The following is a 21,293-nucleotide window of genomic DNA, read 5'->3' on the forward strand; positions in this document are numbered from 1 at the left end:
CTGAAGTGTCTGTTGTGATATTGCCTCCTTCATCCCGTATGCTAGTAATTTGAGTTCTCTCTCTTCTTCTCTTCGTTAGCATTGCTAAGGGTCTGTTGATTTTATTTATTTTTTCAAAGAACCAACTTTTAGTTTTGTCAATTTTTTCAATTGTTTCTTTTGTTTCGATTTCATTAATTTCAGCTCTGATTTTAATTATTTCTTGCGTTCTACTTCTTTTGCTGTTGTTTTGCTCTTCTTTTTCTAGGATTTTGAGATGAAGTATGCGATCATTTATTTGTTGGTTTTTTCTTTTTTTAAGGAATGCACTCCAAGCAATGAATTTTCCTCTTAGAACTGCTTTCAATGTGTCCCATAGATTCCAATATGTTGTGTCTGTGTTTTCGTTTAACTCTTAAGAATTTTTTAATTTCCTCCTTGATGTCTTCTAAAACCCATTGATCATTCAGTAACCTATTGTTCATTCTCCAAGTGATGCATGATTTTTCCTTCCTTCTTTTATCGTTGATTTTCAGTTTCATTACATTATGATCAGATAAGATGCATGGTATTATCTCTACTCCTTTATATTGTCTAAGAGTTTCCCTGTGACATAATATATGATCTATTTTTGAGAAGAATCCATGTGCTGCTGAGAAAAAAGTGTAACTGCTTGATGTTGGGTGGTATATTCTATATATGTCAATTAAGTCTAGGTTGTTAATTGTGTTATTGAGTTCTATAGTTTCCTTGTTCAACTTTTGTTTGGAAGATCTGTCCAGTGGTGAGAGAGGTGTGTTGAAGTCTCCCATGATTATTGTATGGTGGTCTATTAGACTCTTGAACTTGAGAAGAGTTTGCTTGATGAACATAGCAGCACTATTGTTTGGGTCATATATATTTATGATTGTTATGTCTTGTTGGTGTATGGTTCCCTTGAGCAGTATGTAGTGTCCCTCTTTATCCCTTTTGATTAACTTTGGCTTGAAATCTATTTTATTTGATATGAGTATGGACACTCCTGCTTGTTTCCGCAGTCCATATGAGTGATATGATTTTTCCCAACCTTTCACCTTCAGTCTATGTATATCTTTTCCTATCAAATGTGTCTCTTGTAGGCAGCATATTGTTGGGTCTTGTTTTGTGATCCATTCAACTAGCCTGTGTCACTTAATTGGTGAGTTTAAGCCATTAACATTTAGGGTTATTATTGAGATATGGTTTGTTCTTCCAGCCATGTTTGTTTATTAATGTTACTAAACCTGATTTGTTTTCCTCTTTGATTATTTTCCTCCCTTTACTGTCCTACCTCCCACTGTTGGTTTTCATTGTTATTTTCCATTTCCTCTTCCTGTAATGTTTTGCCAAGGATTTTTTGAAGAGATGGTTTTCTAGCTGCAAATTCTTTTACCTTTTGTTTATCGTGGAAGGTTTTAATTTCATCTTCCATCCTGAAGCTTAATTTCGCTGGATACCACGATTCTTGGTTGGAACCCATTTTCTTTCAGTGTTTGAAATATGTTATTCCAGGATCTTCTAGCTTTCAGAGTCTGTGTTGAAAGATCAGCTGTTATCCTGATTGGTTTACCCCTAAATGTAATCTGCTTCCTTTCTCTTGTAGCTTTTAAAATTCTCTCCTTATTCTGTATGTTGGGGCATCTTCATTATAATGTGTCTAGGTGTGGATCTCTTATGGTTTTGCACGTTCGGCGTCCTGTAGGCTTCTAGGATTTGGGATTCTGTCTCATTCTTCAAGTCTGGGAAGTTTTCTCGTATTATTTCATTGAATAGATTGTTTATTCCTTTGGTTTGGAGCTCTGTGTCTTCCTGTATCCCAAAGACTCTTAAGTTTGGTCTTTTAATATTATCCCATAATTCTTGGATGTTCTGCTCATGGTTTCTTAGCAGACTTGCTGAGCTGTCTATGTTCTTTTCAAGTTGAAATACTTTGTCTTCATTGTCTGATGTTCTATCTTCTAAGTGATCTACTCTGCTGGTAGTATTCTCAATTGAGTTTTTAAGTTGGTTTATTGCTTCCTGCATTTCTAGGATTTCTATTTGTTTGTTTTTTATTACCTCTAACTCCCTGTGAAATTGATCTTTTACTTCCTGGATTTGTTTATGTAGTTCCTTATCAAAGTGATCTTTCATTGTCTGATTTTGCTGTCTCATGTCTTCCTTGAGACTCCAGATCATCTGAAGCATGTATATCCTGAATTCTTTGTCTGACATTCCATCTGTTGCAGCTATTACCTCTTCTAGAGTTGAGTTGACCTGCATTGCTTGTGGTCCTTTCTTTCCTTGTCTTTTCATACTGCTCGCGTTTCTTTCTGCTTGGTGAAAGTGTTGTGTTTTTGAAAATTTCCCTCTATTTATTTATATTGCTCTTGTATAGTTGAAAAAACTCCCTTGCAGGGCAGGTAGTGGCTGTGATCCTCCTCCAGTTGGAGTTATCTGTCTACCACGCTGGCAGACGCTCTGCCGGTCCGTCGCAGGTCCGCCTACCTTGTAGGCGCAGGCGGCGGCTCTGTCACTCCGCAGGTTGCTGGGCCTGACCTGCCGGTGGGGTGGGTCGCAGGTCCGCCTACCTCGCAGTTTCGGGGGGAGGGGGCGGCTCCGCCCCTCAGTAGGCCCCTGGGCCTGATCTGCCGGTGGTCAGAGTTCCCCCTAACTTGCAGGCACGGAGGGAGGTGGCGGCTCCGCCCCTCAGCAGGCCCCTGGGCCTGATATGCCGGTGGTCAGAGTTCCGCCTAACTTGCAGGCACGGGGGGAGGGGGCAGGCCTGCCCCTCAGCAGGCCGCTGGGCCTGATCTGCTGGTGGTCAGAGTTCCGCCTAACTTGCAGGCAAGGAGGGAAGGGGCGGCTCCGCCCCTCAGCAGGCCGCTGGGCCTGATGTCCCGGTGGTCAGAGTTCCGCCTAACTTGCAGGCATGGAGGGAGGGGGCGGCTCCGCCCCTCAGCAGGCCGCTCCATCCTTGGTCTTTGTTGTCCATTCAGTTTTGTGATTATGGTAGCATAGTTTTTCTTCTCCGGAGATTCATTTAGTTCTTTTTGAATTCTCCATGTTCCTTTTTCATATTCTTAATTTCTTGTTTCCTGAAACTTCTTAAACATAGTTATATTTTCTGCTTAATAATTCTAGTGTCTGAATTATTTTCGAGTCTGATTCTGTCTATGCCCTGCTTCCAATACCTGGCTTGCCCCTCCCTGTTCATGGCAACTTTATTTCTTATGTATTTAGTGATTTATTATTTATATTTACCAGGTGCACATTACTTAGGGACATTCTGCCTGAGAAGCCTGGTTTAAAGATATCTTCCTCCAGAAAGGACTAATATATGCTTTTCTTGAGAAACTGAGGCCACTATTAACTGAAATATTTCAGCTAAAGTCTCAGACTGGAGGATTTTCAGGCCACAAAAGCAGTTCTAAATGCAAAATCTTTGTGGGGACAGGTGATAATATTTTTTTTCTCCCTACCCTGGACCCAAACCTAAGGCAGACCATTTTCTTTGCTATCTCCAGCAGGAGAGTGCAAGTTATTCCTAATTTATTCATTCAGTCTGTTGGGAATTCTCATTTATGCATCACATCATCTGTTAGATTTCCATCCTGTATTGGCCCTGGTTTTTTTCTCCTTCACCTTCTTCACATGAGACTTAAAATACTCAGATTTGGGGCTGGGGTTGTGACTCAGTGGTAGAGTGCTTGCCTGGCACATGTGAGGCACTGGGTTCAATTCTCAGCACCATATTAAAAAATAAATAAAAGTATTGTATCCATCTATAATTAAAAAATATTTTTAAAAATACTCAGACTCAAGGGTCTCTGGTTTATTCACAATCCTCAGGGTGCATGTGAAAAATCAGGTTGTATGCTCTGCTTATGTTTCTGTTTCCACCTTTTACTTAGCCTTTTTTAATTCTTTGCTCTCTTGCTAGCCCTGTGATATGTTTTAAATAATATTATTGCATTTTGACTAATATTTAAAATTTTCCCTTGGGTATAGGTCATAGGGGGTTTGTTTGTTTGTTTGGTTTTGGGGTTTTGGTACTGGGGGTTTTTGGTACTAATTGTTGTTTTGGTTTTCTGGCTAGGAGAAGTGACTGCATCTCCTGGACAGTTTCTTAACCTCTGAATTTTTTTTCCCTCTGTATGAAATAAGACTATATCCTGCTTCTCAGAATTGATAGATGAAGCTACCAGGAGCACTGTACCACTAAGTTACACTTCCAGTCCTTTTTTATTTTTATCTTGAGACAGAGTCTTGCTAAATTGCAGAGTTTGGCCTCAATCTTATTATCCTCCTGCCTCAGCCTCCAGAGTTTGCTGTGATTAAGACATCTACCACTACCTACTAATATAGACTATTATAGAATGATTTACAGTGCTTCTACAAACATGACCAACAAATATTGAGTGCCTGATATTATTCTAGAAATGGGAGTATAGAAGTAAATAAACATCCCGGTTTCCTAAGGAGCTTGAGTTCAAATATGGAAGGCATGTTGGTCAGTAATGACTCTAAGGGAAATAAAGCAGAGAAAGGGACCTTGCATCTTTGGAGACAACAGCTCAAGAATTTGAAAAGGAGGTGACATTTTTAAAGAAAAGAAGATGTGAACTATGAATCCTCCAGAGAAAAGATATGAATGTTTTATAAATGCCTAAGAAAATAATGAATGCAAATTCTTCCTTATGTTATACCATGTCAGAAGTATTGCTGTTTGTTCTTTTTTTTTTTTCTGGTAAATCATTACCTTCTCTTTGTGTTTCTTAATCTAATTGTTGTTTTGGTTTTCTGGCTAAGAGAAGTGACTGCATCTCTTGGAGAGTTTTTTAACCTCTGAATTTTTTTTCCCTCTGTATGAAATAAGACTATTTCCTGCTTCTCAGAATTGATAGATGAAGCTACCTAAAATTTGTGAAAGGTCTGACCTTTGAATGGCTACTCAATAAATGGTAGTTTCCTTCATTTTTGTTCCTTTCTAGTTCACATTCTTTTCAGCACTCTATGGTAAATTTGTAGTGATTATTCTTAAGCAGCACCATGGAGAAAGCATGTGGTAGGTAGTTAACTGAGGACAATTAAGAGAATTAGAAAGTTTGATATAAAGAGAAAGAAAACACACAAAACAGTTTTTGAAGTGGTTTTGAAAGGCTGACTTGGTATTCTGGGATAAGGAGATAAAGCCTAGTTCTATGCATTTTTCCCTTAAAGATATTTTTTGCTGTATCACAGCAGGCCCAGTAAATCTCCATTTTAATATTTAACAGTCTGCAGAGTCTTTAGTTATTGTCAAACTCAAACCAAGCATAGGCATATCACATACGTGTACAAATATGGTTTCATATCTATTCTTTTTTAAATTAATTTTTGTTTTTTAGTTGTTGATAGATCTTTATTTTATTTATTTATACACGGTGCTGAGATTCAAACCCAGTGCCTTACACATGCCAGGCAAGTGCACTACCACTGAGCCCCAGCCCCTGCCCCTCATATCTACTCTTATTCATTAACCCAAACTTGCTCTAATTTTCCAATGTCAGTTGGTGAGCTTTTTTGAGATTATTGGTGTGCCACTAAAAATAAATGAAATGTAAGGAAATGGTGAAACTGTAAGACTTGTGTATATTGGGCTTAGATGAAGCTGAAATCTAAATTTAGAAATAAAATTAGATCCTAGAGTAACTCATACTCCTATGAGATTTTCTTTCATTCAAGTGTCCGGAGACCTGAGTTTTAGTGCTGATTTTGATAGCGTCTCTTCGTGGGGTCAAAGTCAGTTTTCCCTATCTGTATCATAAGAAATTCTTCCTGTATTTCTTACCTTATATGGCTATTAAGATTTCAAAGGATCTAAGTGACAGCAAAGCAAGACAAGCACTAATGATAAACAAAGGACAGCTATTCATATTGTATCCTCTTGGCTTTTGGTCTGTTTTCAGCCCTCCCATTGACCATGCCCTGCTGGACATGTCCTTCTTTTGACTCCTTGAGGAGATGCCCTCTGACCTCCGAGAGCAGCTGGACAACCCACTCTGAAGACACTAGCAGTCCTAGCATTGGCCCTTCGCACACAGACCTGCAACTTGTCAATGCTGAGGAGCAGACAAGTGGCAGAGCTTCTGGGGCTGACTCAACTGGTAAGCTAGAGCTCCAAGCACTTTGCAAATCATTTAACATTCCCAGGTCCTCTTTAAGGGCCTCTTTAATCTCTACAACCAGCCTTGTTTGCAGAATGAGTTCAGGGGTAGTCATCTAGTCAAAAAGCTAGCATCCAGAGTGGTTTGAAATTACACTAGGAAAATGTATAAACAGATTGACTGATTGGTTGGCTGATTATTCATTTTGGGAAACCATTTGACAGCATATCTTAATGTGTTATTTTCTTTCGGCTTGGTATAAGCACCATTTCTGTCGATTTATTTTCTCCTTGGATTACTAAAGTGTGTGATATGCACAAGGCTGAATCTTTCATCCTACCACCCACGCGTCTTGCTTCTTCAGCAGCAGAGAGGTGAATTTAAGTGAAGAGAAGAAATGTTAAGTTAAGCAGAATGAAGATCAGGACTCAGCCACTGTATTTAAGGATACACATCATTTTGCAGTTAAATGCTTATTCTGTTGTCTTATAATCGGCCTCTATGTTGGTATGTGATGTCCCATGGGCTCATTTATTAAACTTTCCAGGAGGCATAAGATAAAATGCTGATTGTATTTGCATGTAGAATATGGACCTGCCAACAAGCATTGCATTATGGGTGAGACTTGGAATGGTATTGGAAAGATATGTGTTCTTTGTTCTTGGTTATTTGGCCCAAAGGATTGTTTTCCTCTGAAAGTGATAAAGAGTTACTGCTAGTTACTGTGTTGAAGAAGTTATACTTATGTCAACAAAATTTGTTTTTCCTTTTCAAAAATATTGTTTAGGAGTAGTTCTTCAGATCATTTTTTAAAATTTGCATAACATTTGCCCTCATGCTGTGTACTCTTGGGTTCTAAAAATATTAAAAATGATCCTTCTTGTAGACTAAAGGGTTCAGACAGGATTTTTTTGGTATTTGATAAAATTACAGAGTATCCTAGTTCATCACAGGCTGTCTTCACAAACACAGTTCTTTACAGCATTTTGTCTTCACGGATACTTCTTCAATTCTTGTAAATCTGAAACATGACTTATAAGGATTATAAGCCCACAACCTCCTTTCTACTGTGGGGACCAGATACTGGACTGGAAGGCCCTGGTACTGACTGAGACTGTTAGGAAGATGGGCTTAAGCATACATCTTTATTCTTGTTGCTCTTGTTACCCTCAGCCTCCTTTCCAAGGCTTCCTGGGGAGGAAGTATACATATTGGTTTAGAGTGTCTGATTCCAGAGTCAGACTCAGGTTTAAGTCCTGGTTCTGCAGTATACCAGCTGTGTAGCCTGGGGCAACTTCCTTACTCACCCCCTCCCTCCTCCCCCCCCTCATACTAGGCTGTATCCCTAGGTACAACCCAGCCCAAGATCCTTACTATTTTTATGACTCAGTTTCCTCCTCTGAAAAATGGGTATAATAATAGTATGTACCTTACTGGAGTTGTTCTCAACTCCAGTAAGACAATTTGATGCCTGACACAGAATTATAATGATGTCACTTCTTCCCTTTTCTGCTGCAGGGTTCTTATTGCTTTGGAAAAATGCAAAATGGACCCCTCACTGAGGAAAAAGTGAGAACCTCTAAGTTCAGACTCCTTTTTTCATTGGCCTCTATACTTTCTCATTAGATGAAGTTTGCTTTAACTCTTGGAGGTTTAAGTGATAAAAATCAATGTCCTAGCCTCAATCTGATGACCACCTCCTTTTCCTCCTCCTTCTCATCATCATCAAACCCAGGATATGAGTTCGTTTAACCACTGAGCTATAACCCAAACCTTGAACTGGACATTATTAACCTGTCTCCAAAGTTTTAAATTATTTTTAGTAACTCCCTTTTCTAAAGTTCATATCAAGAAAACCTCTTGCCTGGTCCCTGTTATTTTGGTCAGGGTCCTGGCAGGAAGCATATGGTGCCCTCAAAAGGGTTATTTGGAGAGGATTTAATGAAGAGAATGCTTACAGAGGAAGAAGAGTTGGAATCAACAAAGAGCCAACCTGGTTTCTCCCTGGCTACACAGTGTGTAAGGATAATGGCTAGACAGATGCTTTGTTCATCATCTCTGTGTAGAAAGGCATTCTGATGCCCCAGGTGAGCCTGTTTCCCTTCGCCTCTGTTGGTTGGTAGTGGGCTTCAGTGAACTGAGGTGCACCTTCTTCTCTGTCATCTGTGCAAGAGTTCTGCTGGGATTTGGCAGCTCTATAGGACATTCTGATGCCCAGCATGGTTGTGGAGGAAAAGACTCTGATCAGCCTACACTTTGTTCTCATTTTCTCACCAAGGGTGTAATTAGAGGAGGAAGGTAAACAAATCCCCTCACTTTGGTTAGAGTGTGGTATGGAGCTGAAGAGTCGTGTGGATGTTTGCTCTGGGGTTCTGCTCCACAGGACAAACAAATGGCAGGAAAATAGGAATGGGTAAGATTCCCCAAAACACTCTCTTCTCTCTCACCCATCTCCGCAGTTTCCCTTGGCCTAGATGAGATAGGTACAACCCTGTCATCTTTATAAGTCACAGTAGCTATGTAATGCCACTGGGTTTACATGGGTTTATAAACAGTAAGAGGATCAAGGAAGTAAAAACAAGCCTCTGTCTTTGAAGTCCATTCGAACCAGGGAAGGAAAAAAAACATTTAAATATTTGCAATAGCACAAACTGCTGTTGAGTGCTAGGCTTTGGTTTGAGTTTTCTTTTACATATAAGAAAAGTGTAGATTTAAGTGTGGGATTAGAATGTGCAGATATATGCAAACTGAGGAGTGTCAAGACTGAATGAAGCACATAGCAGATGTTTTAATGATTGTTGAATGGATCCTTGGATGAACAGTAAGAGATTGCAGGTAGAAAGAGTCATCTGAATCCCAGACTTTTGTATCTCATTCATATTTAAGAGTCTAGTATTCTCCAAAGTATATCCCATGAAGAGGCCCAAGAAAAACCAGGATGTTGGGGGGCCTATGTGTTAGGTCTTGCTGTGCTCCCTATGTTGGAGATAACATACATTAGCTTATTAGGGATTTTGAAAAAGTCCTGAAATGATTTTCATGAATTATGTATATAATTTACTTATGTATGTGTGTGTCTATATAGTTATATATTGTATATACTTGTGTGTATGTGTGTGTGTATTTAGTTTACTACTTGGTCAGATCTCAATGTACAGAAACTCAAACACATAAATTGGTAAATTATACTTGGAATTACATGCCTTTGCTAAAGTGTTGGAAAAACAGAAAACTCGGGGGGGGGAATTTAAAGAGCATACCTGGGCTACTTAGCTTTATAAAGTTAGCTCCCACTTTGACCCATGCTCTGCTGAACCTCTTGGCCTCTTAATTTTTTTTTTTTAATTGTAGATCCCACAAACCTAAGACTACATTTTGCCAAACTTACTTTGTATGTAAAACCTCATGGACTTTAAAACAAATTTAGACCAGATGTTCTTGTTTCATTCTCATATAGCTGATTGTGGAATTCTGCTAGAGCAGTAGGTTATTCCTAGAGATTTCAGACTCATGTTTTCCTCAGATATAAGCATTTATATCAGGTAGGGAGGTGTGGACTAAAACCCCCAAGTTTTGTGATAATGACTTGTTAGCTGCTCAGGAAATTTCTCATTATTTGTTCACCCACCCTGAGGCAGGGCTGCCTGTCTCTTTACAGCATGATTCTGTTACCTGCTTTGTTCTAATCCTGGCAGAGCTTGAATTAGAATCAGTGGCCCAGATTCACAGGTAAATAGTGCTTATCATATTCGTGATGGATTTACAGGGAACTTCTGTTGGCACGTCTGCATTTTCTGATTTTTTTTTTAACTTTGAATATACTTTTCTTGGAAGAAAAGACAAATCAATAGTTTTTTTAAAAAAAATTCTTCCCTCTAGCTGCAAATTTCTGAAATACTTATATTCTTTTTGAACAATATGGAAGAGCAGCATAATACATTTTTTAAAACAAATTAGATCTTTCATGAACAAATACAAATTTTGGCCTCATTTCTTTTCCTGTATATTCTTGTGTCCATTAGTTGTGCATTTTGGATTTTAATCAGTATTAAAAAACAAAAACATTCTAATGGTTGCTTTCTTTGAAAGTTTCTCCATAGAGGTTTGGAAGTTCCTCAGAATACAAATGTTTACTGAGTTCCTACCATATAACAGTCACTGAAAATGAGAAGAAAAGTAAGTTATGTGGTATTTTCCTATGAAGACCTGATTGCCAATAAACAGATTATTTGCCATTAAAAGGATTTCTATATATAATTTTTAAAATTGTATCTAATAATACCATATCTCTATGTGCCAGGAATGTACTAAAACTTTATACATATATTATCTCAATCTTCACAATCTTGAAAAATTACTTTTCATTTTATGGATGCAGAAACAACAGCAAAGTCATAGCTAGAAAAAGGTAGAGTTGGGATTCAGTCAAAGTCTCCCTCAGCTCACCCTGCCCTGTGCCTGGTGTGCTGTGGACAGCTGGTATCTTCAGATACAGGGAGTTGTGGGAAGGAATTATTGCAGAGCCTTTCACAGGCCTGGTGCTGCTTCCTTGGCACTTCCCAGGAGCTACATGCAAACTTCCCTTTGTCCTTCACTGAACCATGAAGGAACCATGTCCATTTTATATCCCCAGCACACTGCCTAGCAGAGTGAAATGACACAGTAGATCTTTGTCGGATAAATCAATTGTTCTGATATAGGGCTAGAGAGCCTTCATTCCCAAACCTATCCTCTAAGTACGTAAACTTAAGTGTGTTTGCTCATTGAAAAGTAATTTTATGACTGGAAGAATGAAAAGAGAACAAGTAGGGATTAGTATGTTTTCAAGTATTAGACTTTTATCTAGGAATTCCCATTCATTTTGTTTTTCCTGATCTCAGTTGGACTTTAAGTTTTGTTTTGTTTTGCCTTGAAGATCAGTGTATGTGGATATGTATGGTGGGCAGTTGAAGGACTGTTGCCTAAGTTTGGATAACTCACACTCTTCCTCTCCTATACATTCTTTGACCAGAGTAGCTACATTTTACTTCCCTGTTTATTCACCTCAGAGAATGCAACGAAAATGAGTTGGGGAAAGTTTACCATGATATTAAAATTGTTTCTTCTTATTGGGACCACATGAGTGGAGGAAAATCAAGAAAGAGCTTCAGCGTTTCAGATGCTGTCTTCCAAACACATGGTCTAAGATACATATTTTGGATTCCCTTAATAAAATCCTTTGGTTCCTAACCAGGGGTTTTGTAAGTCACTTTTAGAATTGCTCATGCACTAATCTTGAAGAGGAGGTGACAACTGTAATACCTGTTTGATTACTTCTGTGATGTTCTTCTTGTTGCTGCAATCCTCTTTTATGGATGAAGACAAACATTGTTCAAAGTCACACTAGTTAAGAAACAAAATAAAGATGAACACCCAGGCTCATCGATATTGTGCAGCTCTGCCCCTCCTGCGTCTGGGCTCCCTGGAAGGACCGCTTTTCTGACCCAATTCTACAGGGCCACCTTTCAGATGCTGTGTCTTTCAGTTACAAGCAGGTGATCAAAACTAGGTATTTGGAACCACCTAGAATCCAGAGGGGCCATGGACTTGAATGATTGACATGTTCATTGTTTCTAACTCTAAGAAAGTTAGTATACTGAGCATTTCCTTTAGTTATGGATATGGGCAATACACCATAGTAGAATTATCAGTGCCCTCCACTTAGTCACCAACAAAGATCACAGATATATCCATAACATATTTTAGTAGTGACAAATATCTCAAACTATCACTCATCTTTTATCATTGCTACTTTAAAATTATAGTAGTTATTGGCAATATTAATGGTTGTATAAAGGTAGTATTAACACACTAGTACTAATGTGTTAATAAAGAAGTGCACGTATTATTATATCAAAAATTCATGAAATTGTTTTTTAATGTTGGGAAAGTATTTTAGTATAAACAGTTTTGGTTTTTTTTTTAAGTCCTATGTCCTCATTTGTGCACTTAATACACTGTCTTGAGAAGGAGGCTGTGGGACTTATTAGACTGACAAAGAGTCTGTGGCACAAAAATAGTTAAGAACTCCTGCTTTGATGACCCTCTGATACTCTCACAGTGAAGCACAGACTGTGATTTTACACTAATCGATTCACTCGTGATACAGATGAGGATCTACTTGGACCAACCACTGGTCTAGGACTGTGTAATGATGAACAAGATAGACATGACACTGGCCTTCAAACATCTTGCAGTCTCATGGGGGCTCTGAATGTATCTGAGGGTAGGTAAAGACAACTGGAGAATACTGACAGGTTCTTTGATAGGACAAGTTGAGTGAGTTGTATGATGTGCAGTTGGAGGATTGCTGCCCTAGTTTGGATAACTCACACTCTCCCTCTTGTATACATTCTTTGACCACAGAGTAGCTACATTAAGGTGGAATGTAGCTTTGCAGTGCATCTGGAAATGCAGACAAGTGCTCTTCGCAAGGTTATAAATGTCAACAACATACTAGCCCTTCTTAGTGGCAGCATCAGAATTTTGGTTGTTTTCTATGAATTTGTTGTTTGACTTTTCCTTAGTCGTACTTGGAATGCTATGTGTAGTATTTTTCCATGACTGCCATAGCAAAGTACTACGGCTTGGAGGCTTAAACAACAGAAAGGCATCTTCTCACAATTCTGTGCCTGGAAATCCAAGATCAAAGTGTTGGAAAGTTTGGTTTCTTCCAAGGCCTGGCTTCTTGGCTTGCAGCTGGCCAGTCTTCCTGTGGTCTTCATATGATCTTCCCTGTGTGTCTGTGGCCTTATGTCCTCTCTGTAAAAAGGCAGTTTTACTGGATTATGGGGGCACCATACTGACTTGATTTTAACACCTTTAAGTACTTTATCACCAGACATAGTCACATTTTGAGGTCTATTTACTTGGAGGGGTTAGTTAGGTTTCAACAGATGAATTTGGGGGGATATAGTTCAATCCATAACACTATGTAGACAAAACTTAAAGTCTCCTTCCATCCCTGCCAAAGATGGCCAGATTGGCACTGTAAGCCCATTCTGTATAGTATTTCTGCAGCATCAGAAGCAATACCCCTTGCCATAGAAATGGAATTTTGTATCTGATACTCCATTTATAGCCACTTCCCACAAATGCAGTAAGGAAAAAGAGTTGTTGTTGACCAATGAATTCTTCAACCAGCCTTTTCACCCACTTATCTACAAAATGATTTGGTGTTTCACCAAGGAGCTAGTTTATCCTGCTGGACTCTTTGGCTTACATGCCAATTCAAAACTAAATATGTTAGTTCACAAAAGAAAAAATTCAAAGAAGCCATATAAAATGATTAATCCCAATAATTAGGCAAGCAGATTAAACAGTAATGTCTATTGTCTTGGTAAAGTTGAATGATTGAAAATATTTAGAGTTGATCTTGTAGAGATGTGAATTCACATGCAAGGATAATGGAAAAACATTTCTAGAGGGCATTCTATAAATCTGTGTAGGTTTAAATGTCATATTGTAACTATTAGTTTATCCCAAGGAAATAATTAGACACATGCTTATGTGTGCAGTGTAGCACTGTTAATATTAACAAAAGCAAAGAAAGCCCAGCTGTCAAACCAAATAGCAAAAAATTATAATGCATTCTTATCATGGAATGCTATGTAGTCATGGAAGATATCCCAATTATATTGCTCATTGACAAGGAGGATTGTTGAATAGAATGTGTAATTGCTTTGCTATATTAGCTTTTGTATAGTTTTGCTGTTTTAGCATGTGTACGTGTGGGTGTCTCTAAAATATATAGAAAAAAGTTTGATAGGCTCAAAATTGCTAATAATGGTTATCTTGAGGATGTAATATAGAACTGTTATTCCTTAGTGCATTTATTTCTATAGGCTATGAATTATTTATAACCATAGATTAAAAATCAGAAAAATAATAATCAGAAATTATTTAGAAATGAAATTAAATATGTTATTGAAGGTTATTTTACAATATCTTTTGTGATAAATGTGTTGGTGTGTTTGGAGGCTGATCTATTTAATTGGGAGGTGGAGGCTGGCCTTTTTGCTCTTGGAATATTTCTCTTTTCTGTGTAAAAAAGCCATGTGCTTATGTTTAACTTTTCATTGGCACAATGCTAGTTCTTATTCTTTGTCAGAAGCTGATATAACATAATGTAAAGCCATCATCTTCACAGTTTGACAAACCAGGGTTTAAAACCAGTTCTAAGCTGGGCACAATGATGTATGCCTATAATTCTAGCAACTCTGGAGGCTGAGGTAGGAGGATCACAAGTTCATGGCCAGCCAAGGCAACTTGGCTCAGTAACAGCAAGACCCTGGTCTCAGAAGTGCTGAAAATGTGGCTCAGTGATAAAGCACCTCTGGCTTCTTCTACCTCTTGTACCAAGTCATTTAACTTCAGTGACCTTTAGTTTCCTCAACTGTAGAATGAAAATAATAATAATAATAATGTAGATTTTTTTAAGAATTTAGTAAGATCAGACTCATGAAATTCCTGGAACATAACAAGTAGTAGCTTTTATGAGGATAGCATTATAATGTGCTTTTCAGAATTCTTCATATTTTGAAGCCAGGACTTAGTGGAAAGAAATTTTTTGAAAGTTGCAGGAAAACAGCTAAATCTATCTAGAAAGTTTTCTTTTATGCTCTTGCCTAGTTTTTTTTATAAACCATCTTTACCTAAGGGTGGTTTCTTTTATTCTTTCAGTTCTCATGACTCAGGGTGGGTTCATCCAACATGCTTTGTGAAATAGCTGGTATCTCTGTCATTTTGCAGCAGAACTGGATCCAGAAGCTTTTCTGAGAAGAGTTGGAAGGAAGGGGAGGGCAGAGGAAGGAGGGCTAGGTGGAGAAGGGAGCACCCTAGGTCTGCTTGCTTGTGCAGTCTTTCCTCCCCTTCTCAGGACTGACTTGTTTGCACAAATTTGTTGCCTCCAGCAACACATCAGTTTGAGCTGGAATGATCCCTAGAGACTTACCGCCTTTTCTTTTGCCTCATTATTTTCCTCTTCCCACAGGATGTTGGAATTGAGGGGCATTTTCCACCTTGGAGAATTTCATTCCAATTCCCTCACCTTTCATTGAGTGTTTGCCATGTGCAAGGCACTATGGCATTTCAATGCATTTCTAAAGCAATCAATTACAATTTTTATTTTCAGCTCTTGGACTCTGTCCTTCTTAAAACCTCAGTCCTGGTTATTAAGCAATGAAGATTATATACTGGTAAAAATATTCTCAATCCCTCCCTGTGACATAGACCGACCCTCTTAAAATAGAATGATATTCTTGCTCCATTGACATCAGGCTTTGCCATGTGACTTGCTTTGCAGTCACTGAAATGAAAGTGGAAGTGTCCCTCCCAGCACAAATATCCATGTGTTCCCTCTTCTATGTCAGAGCCATCCATTACTGCCCCACATATCTGCCACCCTCAGACCCCGGCTGGGACTCTTCTCTGGTGTCTTTCTGTTTTCACGTGTCCTCATGCCCAATTTCTAGTACCCAGACCAGGAACCACTTCTCCTTGCACTGTGATGTTTCTGGGTGAACTCCAAGGATTCTAAAGAATTCAGAATTCTATTCAGCCTCTGGGTTGTCAAGAACACATGCTGACCAAAGAGGATAGGACATTCTTCATTTAACAGTTTTTAGCTTAGTGTATAGCTTTACATACTTACACACATGTTCTGTGAACCTGCATCTGGACTCTTTTCAAAAGCTTCCTCAATTTGAGTGGTGGGTAGGAAGCAGGAATGCAGAAGTCAGGGCCTGACCACTCCTCATTGCCAGAAAGACTGGAAAATGTGGTATAGCTCTGTACCCTGAAAGAAAATGCAAATATTCATGAGATATCTGTGTTACAGAAGTTTTTCAAACTTGTAGTGCTTAATTCCCTGATTAGAGTCTCTTATTTAAGATCTATAGAAGTACTGTTTTTACACAGGTTTGAAACATATTGATGAGTTTTGACACATGAGCTCATCTTTATATTCAAGATAATGAGCATAGACACACACACACACACTCTCACACGAGTTGCTTTGTCTATTTGTGATCCTTTCCTCTTGTCTGTAATCCCTCCCCAAGTACCCACTATCTGCTTTCTGTCACTACAAATTAGTTTACATTTTCAAGAATTTTATATAAATGGAATCATAAAGTAGGTTCTCTAATTTATCTGACTTTTTTTTACTCAACACAATTATTGAGCATCTCATTGATTTTATTTTATCAATAATCCATTCCTTTCTATTGATGAGTAGAATTCCATCATATTGTTATGGCACAGTGTTTTATCTTATTTAAAGACAAAAACAAAAAAGAAAGTAACTTTTCAATGTTTAAGTAATGGGTAAATCATTTCTTCTTGATACTTTGCTGTATAATCTGAAAAAGCTAAAAATAAAAATGTTCAAACTGTATTGGACAGGCCAGAAAGAACAGCCCAGAATATCTCCCACTTAACCCTATCAAAAAAAAAAAAAATTGGACTAGACTGAGCAGGAGCTGTGCTTTTCTTGGCTTTGAACTTTAAATTGGATAGACTATTAATCAAGTACTGGCCACTTAATATAGACCAAGCCTTCTGTCCTGGGGGCTTGAGAATACAGGACAAACAAGGTGGTTCATTTGTGGTTGAGAGGTCTTCATTGCCTTTTGCTGGTCCCTGGCCCCTGAAGTGCAATTTTCACTGACAGGCTAATCCCAGCACAGCACATCTCTGGCCATATCCCTGCTATGTTGGTAAGCCTACAATGACTTCCTCTGCCTAAACTCTGATCTTCTTTCTCTGACATTCATGTCTCACTCTGAGGTTTAACTTTTCCTAGCCTCAATTTCTCATCTGTAAAATGGAGTATTTGGGGATGACTATTTCTTAAGTGAGATAATACAAAGTACCTAGTATAATGCCTGGTAGATATTCAGAAATTAGGGTTTTCTTTCCTTCTGCCCTTTTTCAACCACTTCCCACTGTCAAATGTGTTCTCCATTCAAACTAAACTCTTTTGTTTCCCATGCCCACATCCTCCCTTTGGACCTTGGTATATAGTATTCCTTGCTGTGGGTCCAAATGCTGTCCCTCAGTCAGGGTTCAGCTCAAAAACTATCACTTCAGGGAGCTGGCCTTGATTTCTTATCATGGCCCCATAAGGAATAGGAAAGACCAAGCAGCTTCTTATATTCTTATTCTCAGTACATAATGCTTCACCTCTGGCCACCAGAATGTGTGGCTATTTATTCTCTACTTCTTTACTCTCCTTTGTTTTTTCTCCATTGCATTTAACCTCCTTGACATTGTTTGTTTCTGATTGTCTGTCTTGCCCTTATGAACTCAATGTGCATGGAGACTTTCTGCTTCCATTGGCCTATCTCTAGTGCCTGACACATATGAGATGCTTAGTAATCATTTGGAAAATTAGTGAATATTCACTATCACTTCATACTGTAATATATGAGATATTCCTAGAGGAGAAAAACAGTATCAGTGTCTGATTTATTGTTCAATTGCCTCAAACACATTGTTCATAATAGTATACAGAAAATACTTGACTGGAAGACAGGTCAACCGTGAAGAACAAATTTCCCATGGTTTATATAACTCAACTTTAGTTCCTAGTCACTTTAAATACTTTTGCAAACATTGTCTCTTCACAATTTAATATTCCAGTTAGAACCTTGCAACTAGGACAAGGAACTTTGGAAGGTTTTTACTATTTCTCCCACAGCCACCTTCTTTCCTGCCCTACTATAGTCCCTACCCTTTTCTCAACCCATCTTCTCCCTCATTTTGTTGCTGGTCATTCATTTGCAGTAAAACCCCTTTGCTTTGGCTTGCATTCATTCACTCACTCCAGTCCGAACCACCTTATATCTTTTAAACCCTGTTGACAGTAGGCTTCACTCTCCCACTCAACAGCAGTCTGCCCTTGGGAAGTTATGCATCCCCTCCAAGCCTTTTTCTTCATCTGGAATGTGATGGTCAGTGATTCCACTCTGCCTAACTACATCACAGGTTTTATTGAGAAATTAAATGAGGTATGAAATGTCAAGGAAACTTATCAACCACGACCATTAACAGTCAGTTGCAGGTATTATTTGAAATTACCCTTTCTCTACTATTCTATAGTATGCCAAGCTTTGAGTCTCATTTTCACCTAGAATGTCTTTCTCAGTAATCTGGTTTTTTGGCGTCTGACTCAGCCTAGACCTGAAGGGCTTTTTCTCTTTCAGCACTTGTACCAATGGCCTTAGAATTTGATTCCTTGACCTACTGCCATACTCCTTTGTTCAGTTTTTAATCCTAACTACCAGACACTCATAACCTCTGGACTGCTGGGCTCTACTCAAAAAAAAACAAAAGATCTTAAATTAGTCCTATTGCCTGTTCAAGAACTTTGCTCCTTTCTTGAGAAGGTCTTAATTAAAGCTTATACTAGGACTTCTTCCCCTAACTTTTCTTTCTCCACAACCCCCCCCCCCCCACTTCTTCCTTTTTTTCTCCCAAAGGCTTAGGCAGAGGGGTATTATTTAGGGAGAATGTAGGCAATCTCAAGAGTGAGAAGCAGTCCTGTCTTGGGCTGGGGAGTCCAATATTTAAAGAAAGGCTGCATCAGGGGCAGGACTGGAGCTAGAGTAGAACTGCATAATTCTGTGCCAGTTTTAGTTTTCCCTGTGCTTGCATATTTCCCTCATTTTTCAAGGGCATGGGCCAAGGACACGTTACTCAAGATTTACAACTGTGCTTTCTTCCATCTTAATGGCTTTGGGCGTTTCCTTTAAGATTCAGTATTTCTCTCTCTTTATTCTAAATCCCCATCTTATTCTCCACCCATCACCTGAGACTTTGATCCCTTAATCTTAAGGGTTGGTGAGGGTTGAAGATCCATCTTCTATGGCTGCTTCAGACTGGCAAGAGGCCATGACTTTGCCTAGTTAGGAATCAAAAGTCTCGTCCTTCTTTAAAAAGACACTGGTCTCAGTTGCAGGGATGGGTTGAAATGCTTATGTTGCCATCCTCTTAACATGTAATTGTTTTAAACAAAGTTGATGTCTCTGATGCACCATGGTGGGCTCCAAGAGATATCACATGAGAAGAGATGTCTCCTGAGACGTTCCAAGAGTTCCCAGAGGAGAGCGGGGGCTCAGCTCTGGACCAGTGGAGTTCTTAGCATATGTGCTGAAAGCTGACAAAGGCATAGACGGATTTATTTAGGAAGGTAGGTACACATTCAATGGAGAATGCAGGCTGTCTCTAGAGTGAGAAGCCCCCTACCTTTTCTTCTTTCTTGTTCTTTCTCTCTTCTTTTTCCTCTTCCCATGACTACACAGAGTGTCTTGAAGAATTTCTTGGTCAGTGTTTATACAGAGAATGGGTCACCATTTTTAATGTTGACCTTTGTAACTAGAACTGCCAGCAAGTCTTCAGTTGAAAATAGCCAGCTCCCTGTGATGGATGCCTGGCTACTGTAGAACATTTCTTGCCCATCCACCTTGCTGTCTCCCAGGCTTCCTTCTGCCTTGTTTTTGCCTTAAGGCTGTCAGGGGTTCCTTGTTCATCTTAATTGTAGAGGTAACTACAAGCAAAGTATTCAAGCCCCTAAAAAGGACACATTCCTTTTTTTTTCCCCAGGTGCCCAGAATGGATGTTTTTGAGACAAGTGGCTAAGAACTGGAGATAGAGAAAGAGGACAGTGTGAAGTGCTTGCTTGGCCTCCAGAATATTGGGAGGAGGTTGTTGTCACTGTTTTAGAGATTTTAGAAGCTTCGCCAAGATATATTCTCCCTGTCTTTGTCTGTTTGTCTGTCTGTCTGTCTGTCTCTCTCTCTCTCTCTCTCTGTCTCTGTCTCTGTCTCTCTTTCAAACTGGGGATTGAACCCAGAGATACTTTAGCACTGAGCTACATTCCCATCCCTTTTTTATTTTAAGACAGTGTCTTGCTCAATTGCTGAGGCTAGCCTCCAACTTGTTATCCTCCTACCTCAGTCTGCTGAGTTGCTGGGATAACAGGCATGCACCATCACATCTGGAAGGATTATCATCTCTTAATGATTCAAGACTGGATGGCAAACTTTTAGTACATTATCTACTTCCTCTGTTTCGAAAACTTCATAGTGTATGGTGGGACTTAAATTGTGTCCTAATATTAAGTAAAGAAGAGGAAAAACCAGTTAAGAAAGACAAAATGAACAGTCTTTCAATCAGTCTAATATTTTACTTCTCCTTTATGGAGCTTCTTAGACTAAGTACTTCAAGCAGAGAGGAAGAGGGTATTGGATTTGGCCAATTAATAAGGCCCTGCTAGTGACACAGGGACCTAGAGAAGGCTGGTTGGAATCCCACCTGGCTTTTTAGTATGACAGTCACATCTGGCCTTATTGCCATGCTAAACCTTGACACCCATTTGAATTGGGGTTTGCTTAAGAATCATGTGAGCTGTGTGGTAATCATGTGTGGTATCTCTCTCACTCATGAGCTTCTTGGTTTTAGAAGAAAAACTTTGTACAGACATTTATATCCCTCTGCTTCCAAGAAGGAAAGGGAAGCAGTTTTAGAACAGGTGTACAAACCTAAATCTTTACACAGAAATCTGAATGTCACTTGTCATAACAGGTGATCCCTTCTCTGATTTTTGAATGGCTAAGGTGAAAAAATGTAACTATAGAATGTGTTTAAAGCTAGAAAACCATGTTGATGTCAACCAAGTAGCTCATTACAATAGGGAAGGAACTCAGCATCATCAGGGCTAAGATAGGTTTATGTCCCAGGTGAAGCTTGATGTTACTTGATGTTACCATTCTCATCTCCTAACTTGACCACTACCTGCTTGAGTTGAACACTGTTTTCCCTCCCTACTAGATATCTGACACTTAGCATAAAACTCTTAACTATTTTGAGCTTTAGTTTCTTCATCTACAAAATCATAACAGTAGGAGTAATGATTTCTTGGGATTGTTGTAAAGATATAATAAAAATGTATTTAGAGATTTTAGAATCATTATTGATATAATAAATGTATTTAATGGATATCAGTTCTTCCAATGAAATAACAATTATTGTAGTTATTATTATTATCCTTCTCTTGGATTCATAAAAAACAAATTCAGTCTTTTTTCCATTTGATAATTATGTCTTCCCTCTTAGAAAATAGCTAAA

The 21,293-nt window shown here is 38.8% G+C and overlaps 1 protein-coding gene across 10 annotated transcripts in view; it reads left to right on the forward strand.

Moving 5' to 3' along the window:
- Ston2 (stonin 2) overlaps positions 1 to 21,293 on the forward strand; it is a 153,875-nt gene that overhangs the window by 50,270 nt on the left and 82,312 nt on the right. For all 10 annotated transcript variants that reach the window (XR_003301998.2, XR_003301997.2, XM_026402432.2 and 7 more), the window contains one exon: positions 5,928 to 6,125. Coding sequence is in view for 8 of the 10 variants with exons in the window: in XM_026402432.2 (XP_026258217.1) it covers positions 5,928 to 6,125 (198 nt within the window). In the remaining 2 variants the exon portion in view is untranslated. The remainder of the gene's footprint in view (positions 1 to 5,927; positions 6,126 to 21,293) is intronic.

Source organism: Urocitellus parryii, chromosome 6 (genome assembly GCF_045843805.1).
Source record: "Urocitellus parryii isolate mUroPar1 chromosome 6, mUroPar1.hap1, whole genome shotgun sequence".
NCBI classification, from domain to species: domain Eukaryota; kingdom Metazoa; phylum Chordata; class Mammalia; order Rodentia; family Sciuridae; genus Urocitellus; species Urocitellus parryii.